Source organism: Spinacia oleracea, chromosome 5, assembly GCF_020520425.1.
Source record: "Spinacia oleracea cultivar Varoflay chromosome 5, BTI_SOV_V1, whole genome shotgun sequence".
Classification (NCBI taxonomy): Eukaryota; Viridiplantae; Streptophyta; class Magnoliopsida; order Caryophyllales; family Amaranthaceae; genus Spinacia; species Spinacia oleracea.
The window spans coordinates 16919797-16941745 of record NC_079491.1 but is presented as its reverse complement, the minus strand read 5'-3'; the positions used below and the strand labels follow the sequence as shown (position 1 = coordinate 16941745).

Here is a 21949-nt window from a genome sequence, read left to right as displayed (position 1 = left end):
CACTAATATTTTAGACAAATTTGTCAAAAATTACCTTATAAAAATGAATTTTTGTGAAAAAACTACCTTATAAAACAAACGTTGTAAGTAACTACCTTATAAAAAAATTATGTTGTACTACACTTTTTTTTAAGGTAGTTAATTACAACATATTTTTTTATAAGGTAGTTTGTCAAAACAACACAATTTTATAAGGTTGTTTTTGACAAATTTGCTAATATTTTATTATCTCTCTCTTTCCATTACCAAAAATTATGACCCTATATCTATCTTACATTTAATTAAAAAAAAAATACCACTATACCTATTTTTCTACTCGCTAAACTATAATAGATAAGCCTACAACAACTTATCGCATAAAACTCCTTGAAAAGCTTAGTGCGGCAATTAAATTTGTTTTCGTCATAAGTATTTTAGTTGACTGTAGTACAAGAAACATCTATACTAATATATTAAAAGACGTTGTGAAAAACAATCATGTGTCATGTAGCTAGTACTCTCTCCATTACGCCACATCATCCACTCAATAAGTTATGTTATGTCATGTCATGACATGGACAACCAAAAATCAATACAATGAGGTTCAAACACCCAAAAATGCTACATATACCCTTGGCTGTGATTGGTCTAAAATTTTAAATTCCACGTGGGGTTGCTATTTAGATTTAAATTTTAATCCCATGTGGGGTTGTTTATGTGAAAAAAACCAATGGGAGCTCGGAGTATGTTACTATTTGATACATTGATCGAGTGTATATGTAGCATCTTCCTCAAACACCAGACCTCTTGTGCGGATGAAACTCTCATTACTATCTTAACCAACCACCAATTGTGGTTTATCTTTCACACTAATTTTAAATAAATGCTACCATGAAGTCTAAAATAACTAAAATTTTATGTAACTTTTTAATTTCTATGGACAATTTTGGAAAAAATAAAAATAATTAAAGTATTAGGACAAAAATGAAGAAACATGATGTCATGAGTCTCATAAGCATCAACTATATGATTACCCTACATAGCTGCATATATATCTAATTTGGTGTTTATTAATTTGAATCACTTAGTTCCACGAGATAATAAATTATACAGATGTTCTTATTGAAAAATTATTTTCCATGATAAATGACGTAGTGTGGCTGTATAATTAACGACCTTAATGGATATCGCTCGGACCACTCACTAGTTAGTTCATAACAAAGTGCCTAATTTTTTTTCATATAAGTAGGACAAAAGAAAATACCCTACTAAACGGGATCCCCGCAGATGTGAACCCCAAATGAATTAGAGGGGGTGGGAATGCCTAATACGAAGTGGCCCTTAGGGAGATCGATCTACAACCTCTGTGTTACACTGTGAGATGCAAACCTTGCCATTAAACATTGCTTAATAAGACCTAACATAAATTTAATATTAACTACGATTACTACAGAGTAAGATATGATTAAACCTATGACCAAAAAAAATGAAATTAAAAAACAAGAAGTAATGCAATACAGTTCGAAAAGGAAAAAGAAGTTGCAAAACCATGGTACGTTGGGACCATACTCCAGAAGCGGATAGCCTAGCTCCATTCCACCCCCCACTTGAACCATTTTGGGGCCCACCTCTTTCTCCCTTAGTACATCTTAATCAATGTCCAAAGATTCTTAAAATATGCCTACTACTCCAAATCTCCTACTAATAACCTCTACTAATTAGCTTAAACTAAACTAAATTCCATGCTTTGGATTCCAAATTCCCTAATAATAACAAACTAAGAATCTTCTGTCATACTATGTGTCTTATTTGCTACTCCACCGCCTTTGTTTCATAACTTATCCAAATTCGCTAATATGGTTAACATATAACCCTGTTCGTTACCACAATCAATTTTCGGTGTTTGAAATGTATTATTTCTAGGGAAAATTGAGTTTTATTAGAGCTTCAATTATCAGCTTAAGCTTTTGGTTGAGTTGGTCCTTTAATATGGTATTAGAGCCAGCGTGACGCAAAGGTCACGGTTTTAAATCTCATCTACCCCTCATTTCAAAATGGAATATTTCGCGCTGGGTATGAGGAGACCTATGCTGCATCCACACTTCAAGCCCAAAGGGCTTTCATGTGAGGGGGCGTGATAGAATATAAAACTAATCTTAGAGCTTCAACCATCAGCTTAAATTTTTGGTTGAGTTGGTCCTTTGACAGAACCGAAGATATATGTAACCGTATACTTACATTATTCATTTTAGTTTTAACATGCAATACAAATCAAGAACTAAGTTTCAAAATTTGTGGAAATAAAAAGTTTCCTAAAGCTTGTTCTTACTACGTACGTAGTATATGTTTAAGAAAACAGAAACACTCAAATAGTCAATGATAACCTATAACTATTGCAATATTGTTTCAATAATGTTTGATTGATAATATCTTTTTTTCCGTCCTAGTAATGTTATCGATCAAATTTACACTAGCTTATCAAAAGTTAAAAGTTACTCTACTAGTTACTCGTAAGTTGTTTCAATTTTACGTACTCGATCTTATTATTATAAGAGTAGTTATTAATTACGAAGTACAAGTATTATTATTATTGTTTAAATGGTACTTAATTACGTACCACTTTGTAATATAATATACATTTGGACTAGTTCAACAACAATTAGAAAATTATTAAAAAAAGTTACTCTTTGAGTTTCAAATTTAGCAATATGGCAAACAACAACAAAGGCTTGCATTGGATATCCAAATTGGATTCGAAGTTATAGTACAAATAAATATTTATTTATTTACTTATGGCGAAAAACTACATGATTAGTATATCATTATTATGATTTCTACACTGCCTACTACAGAATTAAGAACAAAAAAGGTACAAAAGGGCCTCACCAAAAATTTCATTCTAGGATTTCTCTGCATGGATTTTATACTACTTTGCTAAAAGGAGCTACTACACTAACCAAAGACCACATGTAAAGAGACAAAAAGGAAAGGGTCAAAGGTGAATTTACACTATTGCCCTTCCCTCACCACCCCACCACATTCCCCACCACCACCACACCCCACCATCCCCGCGGGCCATGGCCCGCCTTTTATGCTTTAAACATAACCCAATATTATACCTATTGTACTATAGTAAGAATGTAAAATCAACCAAATATATTTTGTCCCCAACGAAATGTTTTAGGAAGTAAAAATTTACATGATGGAACAAGCATTAGGGTTTTCATCACTAAAGATCTGAGGAGGGTATGCATACATTTCCGTTGCATATCTAGGAGGGTAATGGTAAAATTCATTCCTCTTCAACTCTACAATTGTTGGTCCCTCCTCCACCACTGTCGCCTCTCCATCGCCCGCTGCTGCTGCTGCTGCCGCTGCCGCTGCTGCCTTTCCCTCATCTCCACCGCCTTCACCACCGCCACCGGCTTCTTCTTTTTTGTCTCCCTTTGCTTCCTCCCCCTTTTGTTCAGCCTTTTTTTCATCCTCACCATTTTCTCCTTTCTTTTCATCTTTTCCATCTTTTTCCTTCACTTCCTCTTTCTTTTCTGGAGGAGGATCTTGGCTTATTATGCTAGCATGCTTGCCTGTCCGCTTGTACACATATTCCACTAGCTTCGCCGCCTCGAACGTTCCCTTCACCGTCACTTGTGAGTTCTTTAGATCTGGGATCGCCTCTTCCACCTCTGAATCAATGAAATTATTTGATAATTCAATAAACAAACAACTAAAACCATTGAATGGCTGAAACTTTATTAAGAATCAATTAATTTTCAACCAATTATTAAAGAACGGATTGAATAAATCTGAACAATGTACTGATTTTGATGCATGGAATAGAAAATCACATCACTATTACTACAAAACATTAATATTCATATTAAAATACTTCATTTGGCAAAATTGTAATTGTAGCCCAACAAAAAGTGAAAATAAGAATATACAAAGATTATATTCCAAATGAGTAGAACATAAAACGGAAATAATAATTATAATTATTGTAAATTAAAGAAAAAGAGATTCACCTTTCATTCTCTCTATGCGTTTTTTGATCTCTAAAGAACAAGCATCACAATGCATGTGAACCTTGAGCACCACAGTTATAACTTTTGGCTGCATAATACAAAATTAAACCATTTTTAAAAATACACAAAAGCAAAAAAAAAGAAAAAAAAGGAAAAACAATAAAAGTAGTATATCGAACTATGTAAAAGTGTTAGAATAACGGAAGCTAAAAAAATGAAGGAAAATCCAAAGTTAATTTTTTTTAAAATAAAATAATATACCTCTTCTTTTTTCTCCTCTGGTTTTGGTGGTTCTTTCTCCTCAGCCTTCTTAGGCTCTTCAGCGGGTGGTTTTGGAGGAGCATATAGCAACTCAACTTGGCGGTGTGTCTTTTTCTGTACTCTATGTAACACCTTCACCGGATCTGCCTTCTCCCCCTTCACCACCACCTTGTGTGTCTTACAATCGGTCGTCACATCCTCAACCCCTGAAGCGACATATGAATGAATCTCAGTGGATCGTTACAGCTAGCAACAAATCGCTGACTGCCACTTAAAACGTAAAGTTACCACTTACCGTCAAAGCCTTTAAGACATTTCCTGACTTTACGAGCGCATCCTTCGCAATGCATGTAAACTCTCAACACAATCTCCGGCGGTGGTGGCGGCGGTGCCGGTTTCTCATCTTTTGAATCCTTACCATCTTTTTCCTTATTACCATCCTCTGATTTCTTTTCATCACTCTTTGGTTTCTCCTCCGCTGCCGGTGCCGCCGGTTTCTCTTCTTTCTCGGCCTTCTTCTCCGGCGCTGCGGTTTTCCCTTCCTCTGGTTTTTTCTCCTCTGCTTTCTTCTCCCCTTCTACCTTCTTCTTCTCCTAAACAAACACAAAATAGAATCAAATCACCATAACAAAAATAAATAATTAATTAATTTGTTGGGGTGAGAACTGAGAATAGACCTCGCCCATTGAGTATGGGTTTTCTTTTTTTATCTCCTTTTTTGTTTCTGTTATCAAAAAATGCGAAAGTCTCGTTCTTTATTTTCCCTCTTTATCTCTCTAATTTTTACTAGATTTTCTCTCTCTTGATTTTTGGGGGTTTGGTTTGCTCACTTCAGTAGTGAAGTGTAAGGAGTGTGCGGCTGTGTTTGTGTAGAGTGAAGAGGCTAAAGGAGAGTAGAGCCAGATCTATGGCCACTCATCGTCATCATCAACGCCCTCTAAAATGACGTGGCTTTTTATAGGGAAGCACGTGCACTGCATTTTGGGGCCTCCTCGAGACACATGGTCCACCTTACCCCTCTGCAAACACAATCACCCTAACCTTGTTATTAGCATTACTAATGCAATTATCATATTCACTGACAACATAATTTTAGGACAAATTATATTTTAGGTACCATTACACATGTAATACTTCCTCCGCTCTTTAATTTATTTCTCGACCAGCTTAGGTCCCGTAAAATGCACGGATGTTAATAAATAACTGTTTATTTTTCGTAATAACCTATTTTTTTTTTTAAAACCATTACGTTTATAAAATTAAACTTTATCAATGTCAGATGATAGAATAAGAGAAAAATACCCTCTACCATTTATTCGAATTATAAAATGGTGTTCTGGCATGTCTGAGGTAAACATTCAGAGAATCATAGCCATGACTGGTTTTGCCAGAGGAAGCTTTCCTTTCAGATGCTTGGGAATTCCCATCTGTTCAAAGAAAATATCAGTAGCTGAATGTGACAAAATTGTGGAGAATATGTGTGCTAGGGTGAAAACTTGGAGTTCAAGAAACATTTCTTTTGCTGGAAGGCTTACACTTGTAAATTCTGTGTTGATGACTCTGCAATCATACTGGTCCCAAATCATGATCTTGCCTAAAGGGATCTACAAGAAAGTGAATGCCATATGCAGGAACTATCTATGGCATGGTTCAGCTGATTCTAATAGCCCAGGGAAAGTGGCATGGATGAATGTTTGCAAACCTAAAAAAGAAGGGGGTTTAGGTCTTCTAAATCTCAAATTATGGAATGTGGCAGCCATGGGGAAGCATGTTTGGATGATTGCCACCAAGAAAGACAATGTTTGGGTTAGGTGGGTGCATTCAGTGTATATCAAAGATAAAAATTGGTGGGATTACTCACCAAAAGTGTCTGATAGCTGGTACTGGAAAGCAATATGTCAGGTAAAGGATTTGATGAAAAGCTACATTTCATCACAACAGTTGGTGGCAATGCCTAAGTATTCAATCAAGCAGGCCTATAGTAGTATATCAACTGGTTCTGATAATTTGCAGTGGTGTTATGCAGTCTGGGGGAGATTGAACATACCTAAACACAGATTCATTACATGGTTAGCCATGCTGGAGAGGCTGAACACCAAGGAGAAATTGATGAAGATTGGTGTCACCCCTGATAATTGGTGCCTGATATGTGGCACTGATGTTGAAAGCCACTCACATCTGTTTTTCAGATGTGAATACAGCAAGCAATGCTGGTCTGACATTGCTGTTTGGTTAGGTATTCATACCAGTCACTATGATCTTGTTTCTCTGATTCAGTGGACTCATAGGAAGAAGCTTTCCAGATTCAAGAAATGTGTCATATATTGCAGCATACTTAGCATTGTCTATCATGTATGGTGTGAGAGGAACAATGCTCTTTGGAATGGTCAGATTAGAGTTCCTAGTACAGTGTGTAAGAATATCAAATTCTGTGTACATAATAGAATTAGCAACATTCTCCCTAGGAATGTCAACCCTGGTGATCACAATTGGTTTTCCAACTTGTGTGAGGGGTAGTGTGGGTGGCTTCTGGTCACTTTGTGTTTGGATCAGTGGGAGTTTGTTCCCTTGATCTTTGGTTTCTCTGATTGTTAATATATATATACTTGCTCTTGCCTAGCAAAAAAAAAAAAAAAATTATAAAATGGTTATTGTAATTTTAGAAGTTTAAGATTTCAACTAAAATATTTAAGCCGGATTTTTTTTTTATCAAGATCTATTAAACATTGTTTTTAGAATTCTATCTGTAACCGTACATGATACTCAAATTTTCGAATCAAATATCTGATTCATTATCCATATCGGTCCGGGTACCTTATTTTATAGACCGAATAATTGATCGAGTTTCAGGTTTTCATACATTTTAAAATCATTAATAGCAAAAAAATATTTAGAATAATTTTATTCTCACTATATATTATTTAAATCATTATTAAAATATTGTTTTAGATTCTTGCTATAAAACGATTTCTAATATATATTGTTTTTGTCCATAACATTATAAAGGTGCAGGACTTAGTGAAGCATTATGGTAGGAAGGATGTCAAACCTAGTTGCTTAATGAAGATTGACTTACAAAAAGCTTATGATACTGTGGATTGGAATTTCTTACAGGAGATGTTGGAGCAATTGGGTTTCCCTGAACATTTTGTGCATCTTGTGATGGAGTGTGTCACCACTCCTATGTTCTCCTTGATGATCAATGGCACTATGCATGGGTTTTTTAAATCTCAGAGAGGGCTAAGACAAGGTGATCCCATGTCTCCTTTGCTCTTTGTCATTTGCATGGAATATTTGTCCAGAGTTCTGCACAGCATGAGCTTGCTGCCTTTGTTCCAGTATCATCCAAGGTGTAAAGCTGTAAAGCTCACTCATCTCTGCTTTGCAGATGATCTGATCTTGTGCTGCAAAGGTGATTTTGCTTCTATCTATCTGTTGCTACAGGCTTTCAAGCTATTCTCTGATACTTTTGGTTTACAGCCTAACAAACAGAAATCTTCTATCTATTGCTATGGGATGTCTGATTCTGATATTAATAGGGTAGAATTGGTTTCTGGTTTTACCAGAAGTGTTTTGCCTTTCAAGTACTTGGGGGTACCAATTTGTTCTAAGAAAATCACCACAGCTCAGTGTGATATGTTGGTGGACAAGATGATTGCAAGAATTAAAGTTTGGAGCTCCAGGAATCTCTCCTACTCAGCTAGAATGCAACTGATCAATTCAGTCTTATTGAGTTTGCATATGTATTGGGCCCAGGTGTATGTGCTCCCTAAGCAAGTTTTATATGAGATTAATAAGATCTGCAGGTCTTTTCTTTGGAGTGGCAAAGCTTACATCACAAAACCAAGTAATATCTCTTGGGCACAGTCTTGCTGTCACAAGAAAGAGGGTGGTTTAGGCTTCAGAGATGTTGTTAAGTGGAACATTGCACTGATGGGCAAATATGTGTGGGCTGTTGCTTCCAAACAGGATAATGTTTGGATTAAGTGGGTCAATGCTGTATATGTTAAAGATGGGGTTTGGTGGGATTACCAGCCTAATGCTTCAGCCAGCTGGTATTGGAGGAAAGTTTGTGAAACTAAGGAGATTTTAAAGCAATATTACTCTCAGAATGAGTTTAGTACTATTGCTCAGTACTCAGTTAAAGTGGTATATGAGAAATTAATTGAGGCTAGACCTTTGGTCACCTGGGACAGGTTAGTTTGGAATAGGCTAAATGTTCCAAGACATAGATTTATTTGCTGGATGGCTGTTCAAGCTAGGCTTCAAACCACAGCAAAGCTTGCTAGAATTGGTGTTAGTGTGTCCCCACTGTGTTTATTGTGTGGACAACAGGATGAGGATCATAATCATTTGTTCTTCTCTTGCTCCTACAGTCAGCAATGCCTTAATGATATTAGAAGCTGGATGAGTATCCCTGGTGTTTCTTCTGATCTTCAGCAGATCACAAGGGGGATTGATCATAGCAGGCATTCTCAGTTCAAGAAGCAAGTCTGGTATGCAGGCCTTGCAGCAATTGTCTATGTAGTTTGGCAGTGCAGAAATGGTAGCTTTTGGGATAAGTATGTTCCTACAGTGCAGAATTCTGTAAAGAGCATTAAGCATGCTGTGAGAGATAGAATCAAAGTTGTAATGCCTAAGAAGGTTAGTAGAAGGGATTGTACTTGGTTTTTGGCTCTGTGAGCTTGTATAGGTGTTTCTGTTTGCTTGCTTCTTGGTGGTAAGGTCCAACCTAGTTGGTTCGTGCCTCTTGAAGTTAAGCTTAGGTTGTAATTTGGTTTTTGTGCTTAATATTATCCTTACTTGCCTAGCAAAAAAAAAAAAAAAACGATTTCTAATGCAATTGAATTTTATTTGTAAATTACGTGATCTTTTTCTAATTTGTAATACTTTTATTTGTTTTCTTTGATTCTTTCCATTTAAGTATCAATATCAAATATTTTAATTAAAAAAATAACATAGGATGCACCAAGAGATGACACGTGTCATTCATGGTGTGTCTTTTAGTATATAGTATTAGATATATAGTTTAAAATTTTAATATTAGTACAATCAAAGAGAATTTTCCAAAAAAAAAAAAAAAAACTAGTATACGGATTATAAGGAAAAACAGTCAGGTGAAGTATTGCTTGATTTGTCTCAATATTTTTTCTTTGAGGGAACACTTAAGAGGGAGATTATATTAATAAATCATCGGAAGCCGTAACTACAACCCAAAACATCTACGCATGCATTTTAATTCCCTTTTTCTTACCGTATCCACCTTTTTATACATTCTCTCTTACTTTATCCTAAATTCTCTTACACCCACTCACCACACCACACTACACCACACTCTCTTTGTACAAGTGTTACGAGATAACAAGGCCTAACAACATATAGATACAAAGTAGTTTATACTCCATAATTCTGGTAGTAATTTATACTCTGTATTACTCCATAGCTAGGTAGTAGAAATTCTAAAACACAAAATACTTTGATGATAATTAGATACATTTAAGGTTAAGTTACTCGGATATCAAATCTGCAATGTTCGAACTTAAAAATCGTAACTTGTACATCATCCTTTTCTTGAATCGGATCTACCGGATCGGAAAATTTTGCACAACCCTAGAATAAATGCCATAATTGTGAAGTAATTAAATGTACCCGATTAAGATTTTGTTTCACCTTTTTGGTGATAAAAATAGTAAAGCTACCAAATTAAAATTTTACTTTGTAAATTACTTCAGTGGACTGACATGTAAATTAAATGCCGTCCATGTGTATTGATGAAACTATTATGATTACCATCTGTTACAGAAATTGGAATTATTTGTCAGTGGTCAGTTAGCATCTTGATGACTTGATCTAATCGGATTATCAAACCAATGCAAACGGTAATATCAATATGGGTCAAACATTTTCAATTTTTCACAAATTAGCGGATCGCATATTATATGAGGATTGAGGAATGGACTACGTTTTCAAAATATTTACATCTTTATGAATTTTATGTTTGACATATAAAATATTGATGATTTAATATGTATCCGGATAATTCTAATAAATTTTATGTGTATAATCGCTTTTTTCATATAGATTATGGTCAAAGATAGTTATTAAATGTGTAATGTAAAAAGTCAAAATGTAACACCCAAATAATTCCTTACTAAAAATAAACCCAATTTTAACTTTTACCAGAATGTAACTACTAAGTTATTACAGCAATCGTATTAACGGTTAAGGCTATTTTACCAGAATTACCCAGCGGAATAAAATAAACTTTAAAATAAATAAAGATAGTTAATGGTTTACATACAAGTTGGAACCATCTCGGCCCAAACCAAATACCGTAAAACTAAATCCATTAACTAATTAAAACATCATAGTTTAGGCAAATGAAATAAATAGAGTTTGAAACGATGCACGAGAAGAAAAAAAAACTCGTTCAACCATCCCCATGCAAGATAACTTCTCTTGCTAGTCAACTCTATCAATTCTACTCCCCAACAATGCGAATGCAATTGAAGGATCATCATAGGGTCATTAAGGCATAGGCCATGACCAACACAAAACACGTAATCAGCGAAAATCGAGTACAAACAAGCTAGAAAGAAATCCTATGCTAACATGCTTCATTCCAACAATCGTTAAACCACATGCAAGAGCCAATCAATAAACAATCAATCATGATGATAAGACTCGACTCTCGACTCGACTCTTAACTCGTAGAGTAATTAGAATAAGCTTCGAACGGCCCTAAAGAAAATGTCCAAAGGACAGGTGTATAGAGCTAACCACACACCTAAAATAATATTAGTTGTCGGGCCATACGGACGGAATTCCAGCGCTTAAAAAGAATGAAACAACGTCTTGTATCATTCATAGGAGTCAAGTTTTTCGGCAAGACTCACCCCATGTTCATACTCGAGGTATATACGTTCCAAGAGTTTTAAATCTTGTTCTGGTTGCACTTTACATTTATTAGTATTTTATTCACAAATCCGACTCAAGACACAGTCAAACAAGACATTTAATAAACGGACAACCAAACAAGACGCCATTTTTAATTCATTAGGACTTGTGATCAATCAATCAAAACGCTAGTGAATTTATTCCCATTGTTCCTTCTCAACACTTGTTTAGTATCCACGACATGCACATTAACATGCGGGTTGTGCACTAGGCACGAAAGAATCCTTAATTCAATTGACTCGAAATTCTACCCTACATATGCGGTCGCTAACAAGAGCTATCCCTTCATATGTGGTAAATAACAATAGTGCAACTAGGCACAATAACTTAGATCGTACAATAGCATAAACATTCCTTGCATGTGAATAAATCATACATGAATAATCATAGTTGGACAACATGCTTGTTATTCAAATTCAACAAACATAACCAATCATAACATGTTTGCGCTTACTTCAATTCAACGAACATAAATAATCATAACATGCTTGCTTACATCAATTCGACAAACATAAACCATATCCATAACATGCTTGTTCACACAATCAAACATGAATCCATACATAGTCCAAATACATGAATCACAATATAAAATCATCACATGAATCATCATGGAAATAAGGTGGTCACCCTAGACTTGCACGTACCTTGAAATTCTAAGAACGGGGGCCACTTTGCGATTCAAGCTACTACTCTAGAAATCTACTCCTATCATTAAAATAGTGAGACTTGATTATTATCCACGTTCATTAAATTTCCAGAAACTTTTTTAAGTTTTAAAACGCTTGGATTAATTAGAAATTAATCGTTAATCGATAAAATAATAGTTCCAATTAATCTCACTCAAAACCCTAGCATGAAATTTGGCTAATTTCATGCTTAAAACCGTTAAAAATTGACACTTTATGTCTAAAACCAAATCTGAAAATTAAAATTGATTAACCATAATTTAAATTGTCTAAATTATCCATAAGGTTTAGGGAAAAACCCTAACTTTGAATCATCATTAAAATCATTAAAAATCCATAAATATTGAAATTTTATCTCATAAACAAATCTGAAAAGTACTAATCTTCAATGAAAAATAATCCTCAATATTCTAATCATCATAATCCTCGACTTTGGTGTTCATAACCAGTCCCAAGTATATAAATAATCACAATCCATCATCAAAACATAATAAAGATTCAAGCTTAATTTATCTTAGAGAAGGCTCGGAAGAAGAGAAATATACCTAACCAGCCTATATCACGGTACGATTACTAACTATGTAATCGGGCGCAAATGGAAAGCAAACGAGTGATGCAGGAGTGCACGAACAAGCAGCAAGTTTGTGCTTGCTTGCGGTGGGTTGCGACAGGAGCTGGCGCGCGCGGGGCAGCTGTGCGCAGCGACTGGGCAGCGAGGGAGAGGATCGTGCGCGATGGGTGGTAGCAGCAGCGCCCATGACACGAGGAAGTAAGGAAAGCGAGCAACATCAACGAGATCTGGGCGCAGCTCGGCTGACTCGCACACACACAAAGAAGAGAGAGAAAAAGAAAGAAAGAGAGAAAGTAAAAGAATGCTTGGAGGGGAAGAAATAAAATTGAATAGGGAGAAAGTGTTCTCAAAATGTGTGGGAAAAATGAAGGGTTTCTCATGGTATTTATAGGGTGAGAATATTTGATGAGTAGGGTTAAGGAAGCTTCCTAGTAATTTCGTTCAACTCAAGTTGTGAGGTGTCCTAAGGTTTAAGGAAATTTCCTTGTAATTTCCTACACCTTCCTACACTTTGAGTTTGGCTTTTGGATTCGGCTTTGAGTTATGCTTCTTGAATTCTAACTTCAAATCCCAAATAACTACTCAACTTGAAAACTAAATTCGCTTTATAATTAATTAAAATAATAAATACTTTTAATTAATTAAATACATTTAAATAGCTTATTTAAATGCGATTTAAATTCACAAATCCCAAGATTCTTAATAAATATAATAAAATATATATATATAATTACTTCAAAAATACTAGGTATTACACAAAATGTTACAACTATTTTGAAACAAATGCGCTATGTATATATTAGAGATTAAATTGTCAATCTAAATTTACATCAGTAGCTAGTTTCCTTTTATACAACCAAAATTCGTGTCACTCCTCTGGTCTTCTTTCATTATAATCGGTACAGAGGATAATGGCACATAAAAATTAACAAGAATAATCTCAACTTTTAGCTGTTATTTTTACTTTAATCTCAACTAGTACATGTTTAATTAATCAAGAATAATTGTACTCCCACCATTCCTCAATGTTCTTCCCATTTTCCGATTTGGTGTTCCTTTTTGTTATTCCTAGTTGGAATCTTTACTATTTTTGGTAAATTATTTTTTCCGAAAGTACCATCACTTCTGATATGTGTGTTTTATATAGAGTTTTTACCCCCTTCCCTTAGTACTTTTTGATCTCAAATGAGCTATTCGGAGCGATTTTTAGTACTAATGTGCTCCTTGTAGTGTGTTTGTAGTTTCAGGTTCATCATTGTAGGAATTAGCATATTTTTGTGCATTTCCTACTCATTTGAATCAATACAAGAGATTATGTACTTTCGAGAGCACAAACATTAAGTTTAAAGAGTTTTGAAGCAAAGCGAATAACGAAGGAAGTACAAAATGACTATAGTCCACTATTTTAAGCATAACTCAAGTTCTACAACTCCAAATGATGTAATTTCAATTGGGTTGGATTCTAGACTTCAATAGCTTTCTAACAAGTGGTCACTCGCCTAATTCCGACGAATAACGAAGGAGATATGACGTTTTGAAGATAGAGGATCGTGCAGTTTCAACACGCGCCCGATCGGGCGGGCTTAGCCCGATCCGGATCGGGCGGTCATTCTGGGCGCTATTCTGGGAATTTTGCAACCGCCCGATCGGGCGGAATTTCGCCCGATCAGGCCGACTATCGAGCACATCGCCCGATCGGCCGAAGCGTCGCCCGATCTGGCGACGCCAACCTCCAGCGTATTTCGCGAGTTTTTATTTCCGATTTTGGGCTCCATTTTGGGCAAACTATAAATACTAGCCCCTTATATTTTTAGTGATATCTATTATTTTAGTTTTGAATACTTAGTTTATTTCTAGTTTTCTCTATTTCTTAAAACACTTAGTTTTAATTTTAATCAAAGATTCAAGCTTTCATTATTCATTGTTCTTCAATTAGGTATTATTTCTTGCTCTAATTTAATTCATTGCTTTAATCATGTTTTCCATTATGTTAATTGCGTTGTTATTTATTATCATGAGTGAGTAGTTCAATTTCTAGGGTTTAGGGGATCCATGAATGCATGATTGAGATTATATGTGGACTTGATTATTGATTGATTGATTATAATTTCTATAGCTTATTTTTATTGTTCGTCAATTCTGTTCGGCCGGACTATTTTGCTTTGAGTTTGATTAACTTTAGATTATGCGCCGAGAGGTATAAATCTGATGTTTTTGGTCTGTGGCTATTAGATAGGAATTATTTCTAGTACGTAGCGAGAGCCCGCTAGTTATTCTATCCTAAGGAATTCATAAGATTCGAGAGATGCATGTTTTCCTAGTTATGATTGTTAATTGATTGTTATTGTCTGTTGTCTAATCCCGGTCTGCATTTATGGTGAACCGCTGCCCTAGATTCTTTTAATATTGTTATTTTCCGATTTGATTACTTGTTTTAGTTTAATATACAAACCAATCCAACTCTTGTTACCAGTAGTCTAGATTAATAATTTAATAGTAGAAAGAACGCCTGTTTCCTTGTGGATACGATCCCTGCTTCCCTTGCTATATTTTTAGTTGGTGAACGTTAGATTTATCTTTGATAGGAGTGCGACTTAGCCTGTTAACTTCCCATTTCTAATTCCTAATCTATCCTAAGGATATCTTCATATTCTACCCTAATTAAATTTTCCCACCCCGGCCCCTTATTTAATTCATTCACCCACCCCTTTTTTCTACCATCTTTATCACTCTCCCTCTCTTCATTTCTCACCCTCCTCCTCTCAGATTTCACTCTCTCTCCTCAAAAATCTCTTTGTTCTTCAAGAACCCTAAAATTCTCCTCCTTTATTTTTATTCCCTCTTCAAATCTCTAAAATCTTGAGGGGTTTTGATAAAATTCTTTCGTGCATTCAAATCAGAACATCTTTCCAATCATTTCCCCTCTAATTTTGTCGGCTAATTCTTCCTAAAACATAATTGCGAGTTGAATCGTTGTTACAATTTATGGGTAAGAAATAATCGGAGATTTTAAGGGTTTCCTTGTTTTTTATGTTGGCGATTATTAATGGGTAATTATCGTCCAAATCTTTGGCAAAATCTCTGATGGGTACTTCTCGGAAACCAATTCCAGATCCCAATACGATTGGGGTTCTAAATGCAATTGTTCCAATAAAGAACACTCGTATTCTAGCAAGTTTTTGCATAACTAGATGATGACACAGAAAGAGAATACGAGTACTCTAAACTATCTTGAGGCTTGGTAGGAGAAGAGGGGGTGGAGCTAGGTGAGGAGGGGGAGTCAAAGTGTAACACCCCGACTTCTAAACACCATTAATTAGGTTAATTATCTTTAATTAGCAGCGGAAATCCTAATTTAGTCGGAACGTCACATGTCGTATCTCCCTCGTGGGAAATACAAGGCAACGTAATCTTTTTAAATTACTAAATAAAATTTAATAATAAATACTTCTAGCATTGATTAAACATTAATATTAAAATCTAACTCAATACTTGAAATTAAACTTAGGGTTTAGTTAATACATCCATTATTACTAGTGAGACATAGTTATCTTTACTAAACATCGATCGTGAATTTAATGGTTGCATCCTCACTCTAAGGCATCCCATGATCTTCTTCGTACCTAAAACAAAAGCAACATCGTGAGCCGAGGCCCAGTAACATACTACCCTAACAACGTAAACTCATTTCAATTCATTTTATTTAATTTGCAAACAGGGAGAATAGAATATAGTAAATCACTTTCATAAAAGCATCATAATAAAACATCATTTATAACTTGAAACTTTAGTAGTTCCCATTATCTTTCATAAAACCTTCATTTTACTTGGTAACTGACAAGTTAGCCTTGCGGGACGTCTTCCACCTTGCAATAGTCCTCAATGAGCACTCTCCCTTGTTGGACATACGCCCGTACCTAAATATTTTCTTTAGCTTGAAGTAACCCTCAAGGATCACTCTCCCTTGTTGGGTGTCCCGCGGTACGACGGTATGTGCACGACCTAGAAATAGTAACCCCACTAACTGCCAGAACCTGTTACACTTTTATTTATCATGTTTCGTATCTTACACGTAACTCATAAAACATTATTCTTATAAAATCATACATAAACATGCTTGAATATAATCATCATAAAACATACTTTATAAACACATTTCATATCCCACAATCCAATAAAAATCATATTATAAACACATTTCACAATCTCATAAAACACAGTTCATAAGGGGATTGTGGGTGTTAGCAATAGATGTTACTTCAACCATAGTTTATACTTCCTGTTCGATGGATCGTTCGTCCTCAGCTCCAAGTCCGATTTCTTTCAGAATATTAAATTATTCAATTAGTTATTTAAAACGAAAATAATCAAAATTCGATATTTTATAAATAAATTTATAAATAATGAACTTAAAATATAATCTCATAATTTAGTAAAAAAAAAAAATATTATTAAATCAGTTTCTTGTCAAAATATATTTATATTTAATTATCATTTAAAACTTCTATTATTTAACAAAAGGGTGAGTAACGATTATTTTCATAAAACATCATCATTAGTAAGTAAAGAAACAAAATAAACTCAAATGTATTGGGCCAAAATGAGATTTGGGCTTACATAATAAAAGAACAAAGTTCCAATATTGGAACTCGTTCTCTGGGAAGCAAAGGCACGAAGTGGTGGAGTCTCGAAGGAACAGGGGAGGCAGCGAATGGGAGGAGAGGGGTGATGGTGACCGGAGGTTTGGGCGGCGGTTCTGGGCGGCCTGGATGGAGGCAGAAAGCCGACGGTAATCGCAGCACGGCGGCGCAGTGGTTGCGCGATTAGGAGAGGGAACAAGGGGGTCGAGTGAGGAGGATGTCAGGGGAGGTTGTGCGAGCGGCGAAGGGAGGTGCGGTGGCCGGAGCCTGGTTTTGGGCGGCACCGAGACGCGAAAACGCGCCGGAATTTTGACGATGCTGGTGGTTTCACGGCGGAAGAACACGAGGGAAGTGAGGTTTGTGCGAAAAGAAGAGGAGGGCAGGGGGACTTTTGTGAGATGGTTTAGGTGGTTCAGGGGGTGCGGTGGCTGCGCAAACAAGAGGGGAGGTGGGGCGTGGTGGCACGGCGGTGCCTGCGGCTGAGCGAAGAGGAGTGCAAGGCAGAGGTTGGGTGCGAAAACTGGGAAGCAAGGGAGTTTGAGTGGGGGATTTGGGTCGGGTTCTTGCCGGCGATGAAGGTAGGTGGGATGAGTAATGGTGATAGGGCGGCGGTGGTCGGCTAGCGCAGCCGGGAGGTGAGGCGGGGAATGGTGGTAGAGAATGGTGGTGGTGGTTCGAACAGAGAAGAGAAAAGGGGGGTAGAATTGTCTTTGATTTCTGATGTTCCATTTCAACTCTGAAAAATGGTGAATTTGTAAGGGAAAAAGGAAGAAAGCAATTTGGAATTGTAAACATGGAGAGTGAAGGAGAAGGAAAAGAACTTGGGGCTTAAGCAAATGAATATAGACAGATTCAAGGGAAGAGAGGAAGGAAGGAAATTTCTTCCTTCTGACTTTGTACGTGGAGAGCAAGGAATAGAGGAAAATTGGAAATGTGCTCTTTAGGGGTATTTTAGTAATTTCACTTAGTTAGGAAAATTTCTGAAATTTCTTTGCTATATTTAGGAATTGGTATAAATAGGAATGTTTGATTAAAAATCATATTTTCAAATAATTCTTTATAAAATATCGATAACATAAAATAAATTTAGTTTTCGAATAAAATAAGAATGTTCCGAAATTATTAAAAATTCGAAATAAATAAAAAAAAGTTTAAGCTCGTAAAATTAAATTATAAAATATTTTTTAAAAAATAAAGCGTGTAACGATATTAAAATTCAATTGCAAATTTGCAATAAAACTTCGTCAATTAAAATAAAATTTAAAGTTAGGATTAAAACAGTTTTAAGCTAAAATAAAAATAATTTAGCATAATTAATCAAGTTTTAAAAATTCGGGGTATTACACAAAGTATGATGATCGGTTTCCCACTCACTCAGATCTGCACTTTGGTGAAGGCAACGATCAAAATCAGGTACAAAAAATCAATTTTTAAGGTTTCTTGAATTTTAAGGTTCTTTGTGATTTCTTTGAAAAATACGGAGTAACTAAAAAACCGATTCATCTTCTTTGTTAGGGTTTTGCATTTCTGATTGAAACAAAACCCCTTTAAGTTTGTCTTCCCTTGTTTTAGAACGTTTATCTGATTTTGGGGGTTTTCTCACATGTTAAGTTGTCCCCTGTTGAATGCAATGATCTGGTCCATTTTGGAGATTTTTAATGTATTTTAGGGTTCCATCATTTTGCGGGAACTTTTCCATTTTTTTAATTTTTTTTTGAAAACTAACCATGGATCTATTGTATGTTAGAGTCCTCTTTATTAAAGAAATTTTGATTTATTTTATGATGGTACTAATCCAAATTTATTTTGTCCCTTGTTGCATGCAAGGAACTCCATGAATTTGATCATTGAAATCCTGATGAGAATGCTGATGAGAATGACGAGGCAAATTGTACCTCTGGCCAATGTTTTTCCGCTTGTCCTTATTCCAAGGATAATGATCCGGAAGTATCTTTGGTTGCGGCATCTGATTATGCTTAGATAAGTCTGTCCCCATTACTCTGTTTTATTTTGATATGTTGGTGCATGAGCAGTAATATGGTGGATGCCAACAATTGTGATTTGTTATTGGCCAAGGGTGATATTGTTATGATGTTGAAGTTGTGATTTTATGACGGTGTTGGTTTTATGCCTTTATGATGATGTTATTATGCTGCCTTTCTCATGTTATTATGCTGCCTTGAACATCATATTATTCTGCCTAGTCATGTTATTAAGTTGTCTTCATGATCATGTTATTATGTTTCCTTGATCAAATGATCACGGTATCCTGATTTTATGATGATGTTGGTTTGTTGCCTTGATGATGATGTTATTATGCCGATTTTATGATTATCATCGTGAGGGGGTGAAAGTTTATGATGATGGGTGTGTAGACGCCTACATTTGACCTCAAGCTAGAAGCGATAAGTTCAGTGATGAAACCAAATATCCACTTGTCAAACGTATTCCTAATCAAGCAACGAATATTCCAAGACTGACTGACTAACTACCCAAACCCACATTTCTATTTATAGTAAATGCTATTTATGGTAGCTTCTATTCTAAGTATCTGCTAAAAATAGTAAATCATCCAAGATAAATTTAGGGGAGAGTTGCACTCCAACTCAACCCCTAAAAGAGATTGAAAGTGGAGAATTTTAGTTGCATTCCAGTTAAACTCCTAAAAGAGATAGAAAAGCAATACACATAGTTTTATTGCATTCCAATTAATTCCTAAAAAGAGAGATTGAAAAATAGAGTTTTGGTTGAGATAAACTCGAAATAAGGATTAAAAACGTTTAAAAGAGTTTTAATCCAAAATAAAACCGGATTAAAGTAAATTAAAGCTGGATAAAACGCGTGGAAATAAAATGTTCTTACGCACAGGGCCCAACAGAACAAAGTGTTCGCGCCAACATCCACGCGCAAGACTTGTCTCGCGTAACTGTTTCAGCTCAAATAACATACAAACTCTAAAGCAGATCTGGCGCACAAGCATGTGCGCGAATAAATCCTCACGCCCGAGGTTGTGCGCGAGAATTTTCTCGCGAACCAAAGCTTTTCAGCAGTTCTCAAACTGCGTACAATCTCAATCTTTTACAGCACGTTTTACTATAAATAAGCCCCTCGATTAGCCGAGTAAATGGCCCAAAATATTAATCTCATACTATAGACAAGTTAAGCCTAAGCCTTCTGTATACTCTGTATATTCCGTAGTTCCTCCGTACTAACTCTTGTTAAGCGGAAATCTGCCCGTATAAACACCTAAACTAAGCTTGGATCCTGCCCAAGAGTCTAGTCAAGTCAAAGAAAGTACGTTGCATAAAAGGAAAACGAGTAAAGACAAGTGGTTAGTTTTCTGAGAACCGCAATATAGCCAAAAACTTATTGTAACGTGTCATAATCTGTTTTATTGCTTTAATCACCATTATAAATCTGTCAAACTTAATCTGATTATTTTTAACGCCTAAAAAGATAATTTTTGGAAAATCCAGATTATTTCTAGGTACCTTAAATCAATCTAAATCACATCTTGATATTATTTAATTAATTATCTGTGCATTAAAAGCAATTCCGATTGGTAATGTAGTATAATGAATGTCCCGTCTTCGTTACATTGAACTAGTAAGTACCGCTTCATGGGCTAGTACTGGGCACTCCTCGTATTACTAAATGTCCCTAGAACCCTGATCTCTACTCCGCTGGATGTATGTTGAGCGATCTTCACACCAGGGATCACAAGGGAACCTACGGCCGTTGTGGTCAAATATGCGAGCCTGGGCTTTCAGCTTTTACTTCCTATCACAATAACCGGGTCTTGTCAGTTTTCCTTATTGTCGTTGAAAACTAAATGGCGACTCCTAAGACTAGTACAAAGAGACTAACGCCCAGAGTTAGTCTCGTTTTACTTAATATTGATTGCCACCCATTCCACTTGATCTGAAGCGGCCTCTAGATAGACATTCAGATCACTTGATCTCACTGAATACTTAACTTTTTTAATTAATTCTGAAGCGCATTTATTAGATTTTGTATTAAATGCATTTATGCAAACTTGAAACAAAGACATATTTCCTTCATAATGATGTTTGGGGACATTGTAATTACGTGTGGAAAAGGTCATTGTTTGCACCTTTGTTTTTTTATGTTAGATAGAACCACTTCTCATCTATGTGAATGAATTCATACATCTTGTAATAAGTGGGATCATGTGGTACAGAGTAATCCATTACAAGTCCTAGCACCCATTTCATTCTCGTCATCTTGCATGCTTCAAAAATATCTGGATGTATGGGAATTGAGTGTAGTTTAATTATCTTCCTCTTGACTAATCTCCAAACTATTGTTTGTCAAAAATTTAGCATCTTTGCAAGATCTCTAATGCATGTTTTTCCCCCACGCCTATTGATGCAATTGAGTCATATGTGACTTGTACTCTTTTTCTACCACATATGTGTTATTTGGTATCCATATCATAAGCTTGCATTGCTTGCCTCTGTCTCCTTGCATTGTTACAAATTGCACTTATGCCCCCTCTAGTGTAACCATAATGTTTGACGGCTACTTTAATTGTGCATTTAAAAGTGTGTCTAACCCTTGATTCTTTCTGCTTAGCAGGAACAACAAAAAATACAGCCTCAATTCACTGTTTATCCTTGGCTTCTTTGGCTTATGATGATTTGGTGCTTGTGTTGCTTTTTGATGATGTTTAGATGTTGACTCTTCTGGTGGTGGCATGTTGAGATCAAACAAAAATGGGACTACTAGCTTGTAGATTTGAAATACCTGTTGGTTGTGAATTTTGTTGTCCCACATCACCTTCATCTGGTAGTTGTTGTCCCACATCAT

The 21949-nt window shown here is 35.7% G+C and overlaps 1 protein-coding gene and 1 long non-coding RNA gene across 2 annotated transcripts; both read right to left on the bottom strand.

The window, feature by feature from the left end:
• Window positions 1-2738: 2738 nt before the first annotated feature.
• Window positions 2739-5190, bottom strand: LOC110786046 (heavy metal-associated isoprenylated plant protein 7). Its single transcript, XM_021990552.2, has 5 exons — window positions 4940-5190; window positions 4558-4855; window positions 4263-4468; window positions 4002-4089; window positions 2739-3662 (listed from the first exon to the last, which is right to left on the bottom strand). The coding sequence occupies exons 1-5, from the start codon at window positions 4946-4948 to the stop codon at window positions 3175-3177; spliced, it is 1089 nt and encodes a 362-aa protein (XP_021846244.1). The 5' UTR covers window positions 4949-5190; the 3' UTR covers window positions 2739-3174.
• Window positions 5191-10513: 5323 nt separating this feature from the next.
• LOC130460866 (uncharacterized) lies at window positions 10514-12824 on the bottom strand. Its single transcript, XR_008921055.1, has 2 exons — window positions 12454-12824; window positions 10514-11927 (listed from the first exon to the last, which is right to left on the bottom strand). It is a non-coding gene; the product is annotated as an uncharacterized lncRNA (long non-coding RNA).
• Between the last annotated feature and the right edge of the window lie 9125 nt (window positions 12825-21949).